The sequence below is a fragment of the Nannospalax galili genome, unplaced genomic scaffold (assembly GCF_000622305.1).
Source record: "Nannospalax galili isolate Female #2095 unplaced genomic scaffold, S.galili_v1.0 scaffold706, whole genome shotgun sequence".
Classification (NCBI taxonomy): domain Eukaryota; kingdom Metazoa; phylum Chordata; class Mammalia; order Rodentia; family Spalacidae; genus Nannospalax; species Nannospalax galili.
The window spans coordinates 1,406,126-1,415,323 of record NW_008354694.1 but is presented as its reverse complement, the minus strand read 5'-3'; the positions used below and the strand labels follow the sequence as shown (position 1 = coordinate 1,415,323).

Genomic DNA, 9,198 nt, shown 5'->3' with positions numbered 1-9,198 from the left:
TCCCCCCAGGGGCTGGGATGTCAGGCGTGCAGAACAGGCCAGGATCACCTACGCGGTGCTGGGGACCGCTGCCCAGCGGGAGCCAGCACACCTTTTCCGATACGGCGCTCAGTTTTTCCCACCACCTGATCAGCGCTTCTTGCACTCGGGGGTCGCAGGTAAAATAGACCTCCCACTTCCCTTCCCGCCGCAGCCTCAGCGGTGGGGCCGACGCCAGTGCGCATGCGCAAGCGGCGAGAGGGCCCCCCCCCCCCCCCCGCCCCCGCGCCGGCCCGCCCCCAGCCCCCCCCCCCCCCCCGCAGGCTGGGCGCCGCTGCCGCGCGCTCCCGCCGTTCTTTTTTCCCCCCGTGGCCCCGGCGTGGGAAGGAAGGAGGGAGGCCGCTATGGCTGACGAGATCGCCAAGGCTCAGGTCGCCCGGCCAGGCGGCGATACCATCTTCGGCAAGATCATCCGCAAGGAAATCCCGGCCAAGATCATCTTCGAGGACGACCGGGTAGGCCGCGCTTAGGGAAGCCCGATAGTCTCCGAGGGGGCCCGATGGCTTCCGAGGGGGCCCGACATCCTCCGAGGGGGTCCGATGACCTCCGAGGGGGCCCGGTGTCTTCCGAGGGGGCCGGACGTCCTCCGAGGGGGCCCTGCAGGACAAACCGCGGCCGTCCCTTGGCCTGGTCCGGAGCCCGCGTGGCCCGGCCGCCTCCTCCCGGCGCGTGCGGCCGCTCCGGTTACCCGTTATCTGCCAGGTGCGGCCTCCCGGCTCACCGCGGGCCCGGGCCGGGTGTCGGGGCCCCGGGGCCGCCCGGGTCCAGCAGGTGTCAGCCAGCTCGCAATCTGGCCGGCGCTCTCAGGAAACCCGATCCGCCGAGCTCGGTGCAATCGCCGTGATCTCCCGCGCGCAGCCGGCCGGGCGCGGTGCCGGGGTCCCCGGGGGAAGGGACCCACCCTGCGGTGCCGCACCTGCCTCGGGTCCCCCACCCCCACCCCCCTGCAGCTGGAACGACCCCTTGTGCATTCCACCGGAAACAGTTTTCGTTTGAAATGCTGCTGTAGGTTTTTAGTTTGTTGAGATAGGTCGTATGTACCCCAGGATGGCCCCGAATTCGCTGCGTAACGACCAGACCCCGAACCCCTGATCCTCCCGCCTTCACCTCCCAAGGCCTGGGATTGCAGCCCTGCACCGCCACGCCGGGCTAGACCGGAAGGAGTTTTGTGCCAAGGGAGCTGGAAGGTTGTTTATGTTCATTTCGTGATAGGTGACATCCCACTTGACCGCCACATTGAAAACATCTTGTGCAAATTACCTGCTGGACTCTGTTATTATTTATAGGTGTGGGGTCTCACAGCTGGGTAAGAGGTTGGCCTTTTGAGATGGAATGTTTTGTAAGTAGTTTGTTAATTTCGCTCTAAGAAATACAGGATAAGAAGGGTGTGGTGGTGCGGGCCTTTAATCCCTGCGCTCAGAGGCTGAGACAGGCCGATATATGAGAGTTGGAGGCCAGCCTGGTCCGCATAGGGAGTTCAGACCAACCAGGCTGCACTGTAAGACCTAAGCAATGTGGTCTGGAGTGGTGGTACAGGCCTTTAGTCCCAGCACTCAGGAGGCAGAGGCAGGTGAATCTCTTGAGTTCAAAGCCAGTCTGATCTACATAGCAAGTTCCAGGCCAGCTGGGGGCTACAGGGAGATCCTGTAAGAATATGAGAAAACATTTTACCAGTAGTGTCTACACAGAGTGCTTCCTGAAATTTGGTTTGGTTCCTTAGGTGAGTTTTATTTAAATATCTCTGTCACCAGTTGGAAGGAAGTTCTTCTGTTTTAGGAGATTAAACCTTGGGCCTTGTGGGTGCTATTGCAAGCCCTGGAAAGCCGGTTTCCTTCTAAAAGTTTGAAGTTGTTGGGTATAGAGGCTGACATCTAACCCCAGCACTGGGGAGGCTGAGGCAGGACAAATGTCTTGTGCTATAGTCCAGCCTGGGTTATAGAGTAAGACCCTGTCACAAAAGCAAAACAAAATAAGCTGTAAACAAAGTCAGTGCAGCACTTGGGAAGTGGAGGCAAGAGGATCCAAAGTTCAAAGCCAGCCTGGCCTACATGAGACCTTGTCTCAAAGAGGCCAAAACCCCAAACAAAAGTTTTCAGTTTTATAGAATGATCTTTGAAATAATGACCTTTGAACCCCACTGCACAAGCCTGAAGCATTCTAAATGATTCAGCATTTCATAGAATATGAAGTAGAATTACTCCGGAGACAAAGAAATGTGAATGGTCTCTGCCCGGCAGCCTCAGCCTGCCAAAGAGCGTGAGAGATAGAAAATATTCATGTAATATGTGCATTGGCCAGCTCTCCCAGTGGCAAATCATTTGTCTACTTGCTACTTAACTGTAAAACTTGGAAAAAAAGAGCATAGGTGCATTCCTTAAACTTTGAGTAAAGTTGGAAGATTACTTTTTTTTTTTTTAAGATTAGTTAACCAGATATCAAAGAACCACGTGATTACAAAGCTGATCAGTCCCTGTGATCAAACTCAGGTTCTCAGGTTTGGTGACCTTCACCTTCACCTCCTGAGCCATCTCATTGGCCCCTGAATAGCATTTTTTGTTTGTTTGTTTTGCATATGTATGTACCTGTGGTATGCATGCATATGTGTTGGGTGCACACATGTGTGGAGACCCAAAGTTGGCGTTCCATGTCTTACACAGCCCTCCTCTTTATTTATTGAGGCAGTTTCTCACTGAACTTGGAGCTCACAGATTTGACTAGTGTGGCTGGCCAGCTTGCCCCAGGGATCCTGTCTGCCTCCTGAGCACTAGGATTCAGGTGGTTACCTCACCTGCCTCCTTTTTATGTGGGTTCTGGCGAAGCAAACTTCAGGCCTCTCACTTGCTAGCAAGCACTTTACCCACTGAGCCATCTCCCCAGTTTTTCAGTTAGACAAAGGTAGGGTTGAGGGTGGAGAGAGGTTCATTGCAGTAGAGGGAGCACCAGGGGAAAAGCCTCTAAGCTAGAGAACTGTAGACAGTGTGACTTCAGCCGGAGGAGTTGATGAGATCACCGCGGCAAGGATGGCCTGGCTGGTTTCTACTCATTAAGTCACAGATGCAGTGTTACTGCCTCAGAATTGGATTTTTCTGCTGATCATCCACACCTACACCTTAGTGATCACATTTTTATTTATAGTCTTCTCACTAAGACAAAGTTACATGAAAAGGATCCTGGCCCGCATGTATTGTGTCCACTTTTGTTAGCATCTAGTTCGGTGCCTCCCATGTGGTTAGTGCTTGATGACTATGTGTCAAAAGAAGAGGCTTTAGCCTCCCAGATGATATACTAAACCTTTTTCTTTCTGCAGTGTCTTGCTTTCCATGACATTTCTCCTCAAGCACCAACACATTTTCTGGTGATACCCAAGAAACACATAGCCCAGATTTCTGCTGCAGAAGAGGACGATGAAAGTGTGAGTACATTTCCAACACTTTTTATTTTCACTGCTCTCTAAATGGAGAGTAAATTTTGTTCTTTTTAAAGTGTGTGTGTGTGTGTGTGTATGAGACATGAAAGTCCGAGGACACCTTGTGAAGTTGGCTCTGTGCTTCCACTATGTGGGTCCTAGGCGTCCAGCTCAAGATGTCTGACTTGGCAGCAATGCCTTTACAGGCTGAGCCATCTCACCAGCCCTAAATTTTTTTTTTTTTTTGTCTTTTTTGAGACAGGGTCTCCCTGTAGCCCCAGCTGGCCTGGGACTTACTATGTAGACCAGGCTAGCTTCGAACTCACAGAGATCCGCCTGCCTCTGCCTCCCGAGTGCTGGGATTAAAGGCATGTACCACCACGCCCAGCTAGGAAAAAATAAATTTTGAGACAGTTTCCCTAAGTTGCCCTGGCTGGCCTTTTTAAAAAATTTTTTGGACAGGGTCTCCCTGTAGCCCCAGCTGGCCTGGAACTCACTATGTAAACTAGGCTGGTCTTGAAATCACAGAGATCCCCTGCCTCCTGAGTGCTGGGACTAAAGGTGTGCACCACCACACTTGGCAATTTTTTGGATTTTTGAGACAGTGTCTCACTATGTAGCCCTGGCTGGCCTGGAACTCACTTTGTAGACCAAGCTGGCCTCAAACTCACAAAGATCTGCCCTCCTCTGCCTCTGACCCTGGAGTGCTGGGATTATAAGATCACCACCAGGCCAGGTCTCTAAAATTTTGTTCTTAAAGCAATGTCACATTTTTCTTTTCCTAAAGTCGTTACTAAGGAAAAACTAAAACTATTAGGATACTTGGAAATACTGTATAGTTTGAATTTGATAAAACAGTTAAGTTTGGAAATAAGATACATTTTATTGGTATGTCATGACCAGGAATTTGTATAGACGTGAAACAGAGGCGTATACTGACAGGAACATCACCAATGGGAACTTCCAAATCTTTTAAGTAAACTGTATTAGTCACTTTTCTGTTGCTGTGATAGAAACACTGACCCAAGCAATTTATAGCAGGAAGAGTTTATTTGAGCTTACAGTTCCAGGGGAATTACTGTCCGTCATGGCAGGGAGGCATGGTGGCTGGAGGTGGCTGGAGCAGGAGCAGCAGAAGCTAAGCTCTCACATCATCACACAGGCACAGGAAGCAAGAGAGCGACTGGAGATCTGGCAAGGCTTAAGAACTCTCTAAGGCCACCCCCAGTGACGTGCTTCCTCCAGGATAGCCCCACCTTCTAAAACCTCCCAGAACAGCGCCACCATGTGGGGACAAAATGTCCAAATACCTGGAGCCTATGGGGGACATTTTCATTCAAACCATCACATACACTATAACTACCCAAAGTAGATGCCATCAAGTTCATGTATAGAACACAGTGAACTTCCATAGTTTGCAGTTACAAAGATGTATGTCTGCTGTGTCTAGAAGTTTAGCTGCCAAATCCGTAACTTGTAGGAGGGACTGGCAGTTGAGGCCTGTAGGCCAGCTCTAGGTGGTACCAATTTTGATAAAGTTTTACTGGAGCACAGTTGTCCATGTGTTTAATTGTTGGTCACACTACCTTTGCAGTATATAGAGCTGAGTAGTTTTATCTGGGTATGCTAGAATATGCCAGTAGGTGGGGCTGGCCTGGAACTTGCTGTGTAGACCAGGTTGGCTTTGAACTCAAAGAGCTCCACCTGCTTCTGCCTCCCAGGTGCTGTCATTAAAGCTGTGTGCCACCACGCCTGGCTTTATTTTTTGAAACAGGGTCTCCCTATAGCCCCATCTGGCCTGGAACTTGCTATGCAGACCAGGCTGGCCTCAAACTCAAGAGATCTACTTGCCTCTGCCTCCCAAGTGCTGGGATTAAAGGCATGCGCCACCACACCCAGCCTAGCATTTTTTTTTTAATGTGTGTGTGTGTGTATGAGTGTATGAGTGTAATGCCTGCCTGATATAAGTGCACCCATGTCATGCAGTGCCCCAGGAGGTCAGAAGAGGGTGTTAGATCCCCCAGAACTGCAGTTACAGATGGTCGTTAGCCACCACGTGGTGCTGGGAACAGAACCTGGGTCCTCTGCAAGAGCAGCCAGTGCTTCTTAACCACTGAGCCATCTTGAGCCCCCATTTCTGGTAGCCCAGGCTGGCCTCCTTGGCTGTGGCTGCTCATCCACTCTTGTCTCAGGCAGTGTAAAGCACTTTACTTCTGTTTGTCAAGAGTGAGCCAACACTCTTAGCATCTCATCTGGTACCCTGACTCTGGTGCGCTAACCTTGATCATGCTTATTTTTTGGTCCTGTCTTAATCTTCCACGCAAACTCCTTAGCTAATACTAAGATATTAACTTTTAAGAAAGCTGTGAGGACTGGGCTAAGGAGGTGGCTGAATGTGTAAAGTGCTTGCTATGCAAGCATGAGGGCTGGAGTTCAAATCTTTAGCACATAGAGCACTCAGTACTCCTAAGATGAGATGGGAGGAGACTCGCTGGAAGCCTGTGGACCAGCCAGCCAGCATATGCAGTGGTGAGCAACCAAGGCCGGGTCTCAAACAAGGAGGAAGGCGAGGACTGATAACCAGGATTGTTGTCTTCTCAAGGCCTGAGATAGAAGTAAAGGCATTCCCGTTGGGCATAGTGGCGATGCCTGTTAATTACAGGGTTCAGGAGGCTGAGGAAGGAAGATCCTGATTTCCACAGCAAGACTGTATTTTAAAAGCAAGACAGCTAGCTGTGCAGGAAAGCTCACACCTTTAATCTCAGCATTTTGGAGGCAGAGGCAGGAGGATCTCTGTGAGATCTAGGCCAGCCTGGTCTACATAGGGAGTTCCAGGCCAACCAGGCTATATAATGAGACCCTGACTTAAAACAAAAAGAAGGGGCTGGAACGATGACTTAGCAGTTAAGAGCACTGGCTGATCTTGCAGAGGTCCTGGGTTCCATTCCCAGCACCCACATGGCAGCTAACAACTGTCCATAATTCTTCCTAGTGAGGCTTAAGGAGCTTATTCCATTGTAACTGGCACTTAGGGTATTGGGTAAAGAGGAAAGCCCATCTATTAAAACTCCACTTACTAACAACCTTTAGGTACTGTTGACGATCTAATAGAGAGATATACTGCTCTTGGATCAGAAGGCCTAACAAGAAGATGTCATTTCTTCAGTTTAAAGTGTTGACTCAAATTCAGTTAAAATAAAAATTTGGATCTTGACAAGCGGTTGCAGAATAGCTGGGGAAAGTCCACAGGCCCAGCAGCAGTGGAAGACCTTGAAGGATAAGGTAAAGGGTTTACCCAAGCAGCAGCATTTTCTGTGACAGTCATATCAGCTCAAGGGTAATTTAACTTAAGAACAAAACAATCCAAATGCAAGTATGTGCCTTCAACATGACAGTCAGTGAGGGAAGGAAGGATTTGATTTTGTGTTGTGTTTGGTAATCCTTTACTATGGAAAATATCAAATATTCAGGGAAAGAGTAAGCACTGAGTCCTTGGATACTTACCAGGTAGCTCCAGCATCCACTAGTGGGTCCATCCTGATTAAACTTGACCCATAGCTCCTCACCCTTGTGTTCCCAATCACAAGCTTTGGAGGGTGGGATTTTTTCCTTTGGTCTTTTTGAGACAAGGTCTCCCTGTAGCCCCAGCTGACCCGGAACTCACTATGTAGACCAGGCTGGCCTTGAACTCAGACATCCACCTGCCCCTCCCAAGTGCTGGGACTAAAGGCATGCGCCACCACACCTGGCATGGAGGGTAGAATTTTAAACTGTTAGGATGAATACTGGTCATATCGAAAACTGAAATTGGGATACAACCTCATGTACTTGGTATGAAAATCAACTCAGGTACATTAAAGACCTGTTGGGAATGTTTGTTTGGGGAGATTTTTGTTTGTTTGTTTGGTTTTGAAACAGGATTTCTCCCTATATAGCCTAGGCTGGCCTCAAAACCACAATCCTCTAAAGGATATTTTATAAGATGGCACACACCTGTGATCCCAGCACAGACAGCAGGATCACAAGTCTGGACATCCTGAGCTATGTACATAGTGAGACCCTGTCTCAAAAAAACAAAAACAAATTTTATTTCTGATGGATCCTAAGTTTTTATTTGATTTGACATTGTGTGTGGGTTGGTGAGTGGGCACATGGAGGTCAGGCCAACTTTGTGAAGTCTCCTACCATTACGAAGGTTCTAGGCATCGGATTCAGGTGGCCAGACTTGCACAGCAAGAGCTTTTCCTCTGAGCCTTCTTGCCAGCCCTGGAGGGGCAGATTTTATGTCTGATGTTTCTTGAAATTCCTAATGATTAAGCACCTGACTTTTAGGGGGTTTTCATTGTAAACCATGTGTGTTAGAGTGAGGAGGTTCCAGATGTTTGACCAAAGTGGAATGTGTTTTCAATTTGGCAATTTTGTTTTTCTTTGGACTTCTGTTGGCTTCCCCCTCCGGCCTCTGCTTGGGAGTGCTGGGGTCACAGGCACGGCCCAGCGCCCAGCAGCATCAATAGGGCAGCTTGACTGTTTCCTCATGGTGGGCAGGCGGAACTGTGCATCTCCTGTGCTTAAGAAGTGTTCTTTCTCTTTCCAGCTTCTTGGACATTTAATGATTGTTGGCAAGAAATGTGCTGCGGATTTGGGCCTGAACAAGGGCTATCGCATGGTGGTGAATGAAGGTGCGGATGGGGGACAGTCTGTCTATCACATTCATCTCCATGTTCTCGGAGGTCGGCAGATGAACTGGCCTCCTGGTTAAGCTTGCTGGATGGGCCTGGCTTTCCCTCCTGTAGCTGATCATTAAGTTGGCAAGTTCCAATATGTTAAACGGCACACATGTTTTTGCCTGTATATGGAGAGATTGAAGAGATGATTTAAAAACTGTGCCTAATAAAAGACATTGATGTGTCCAAGTTGCTTTATTAATTAGGAAATGCATAGGTGGATGGGGAGGGTGGGTTAGTTCTTCACTTTGGAGGTCTCTCAGGTATGTGCAGCTGGGTATCATGCTTCCACATGCTAGGCAAGGGCTGTGCTCTGAAGCAGGCCACAGCCCAGCTTCTCAGAGCCTCTTCCTGCGGAGGCCCTGGCATTGAACATTGTGTTGTTGGGTGGTGTGGCTAGTCTTGGAGAAATTACAAGAGCTCATGGTTAACTTGGCCCTGTCCTCACAGGCTAAAACATCACTCAGCGTTTGGGTCTCCCCTTCTTCTCTTCCGGTTTTTGAGACTCTGTAGCTCGCCAGCCTAGGACTCACTATTTAGACCAGACTGGCCTTGAACTTCTTTGGAGATACAGGAAAATGGGACCTTTATATGTAACAGTTTTTTCTCCTCTTCTCTTTAGGTGATGGTTAAGCCGTTTGTGTAGACGGTATCTCCTTTTACATTTTGTTGCGTACCCTTTCCCACTGCCACATGATCTGTGAAAGTCATTCTCTTTTCCTCGGTTTTTTTTTTTTTTTTTTGGCTTTATATTTTATACTGAGGGAGGTCTGGGGAAGAGTTCGGAGAGATTCGTGCCATAGGTCAGAACGGAGCAAGAAGCAGTGGAGGGTCAAGCACTCTCCCGAGGCATTCTCCCTGTTGCTGACTTAGCCAGGCCAGTGTTAGTGCATCAGGAGGATCCCCACAGATGTGTCTTCCTGGTTCTGTCTATGACCTCTGTCTTAAATTGTCCTGTGGTGGACAGTCTCTAGGCTAGCCCATGGGGACCCTCTTCTGGTCTCCACATCTTTGCAGTCTGAACCAGAG

The 9,198-nt window shown here is 49.2% G+C and overlaps 1 protein-coding gene across 1 annotated transcript; it reads left to right on the top strand.

Annotated features, from left to right (window-relative positions):
- The first annotated feature begins 287 nt into the window (after positions 1-287).
- Positions 288-8,358, top strand: LOC103749067 (histidine triad nucleotide-binding protein 1). The gene is made up of 3 exons (XM_008851875.3): positions 288-494; positions 3,347-3,451; positions 8,040-8,358. The coding sequence occupies exons 1-3, from the start codon at positions 384-386 to the stop codon at positions 8,202-8,204; spliced, it is 381 nt and encodes a 126-aa protein (XP_008850097.1). The 5' UTR covers positions 288-383; the 3' UTR covers positions 8,205-8,358.
- The last annotated feature ends 840 nt before the right edge of the window (positions 8,359-9,198 follow it).

Excerpts from the sequence above, each read along its gene's own strand:
- LOC103749067 (XM_008851875.3), top strand. The coding sequence starts at position 384 with ATGGCTGACGAGATCGCCAAGGCTCAGGTCGCCCGGCCAGGCGGCGAT. Across the intron at positions 495-3,346 it reads TCATCTTCGAGGACGACCGG|TGTCTTGCTTTCCATGACAT; the intron begins GTAGGCCGCGCT and ends TTCTTTCTGCAG. Across the intron at positions 3,452-8,039 it reads CAGAAGAGGACGATGAAAGT|CTTCTTGGACATTTAATGAT; the intron begins GTGAGTACATTT and ends TTCTCTTTCCAG.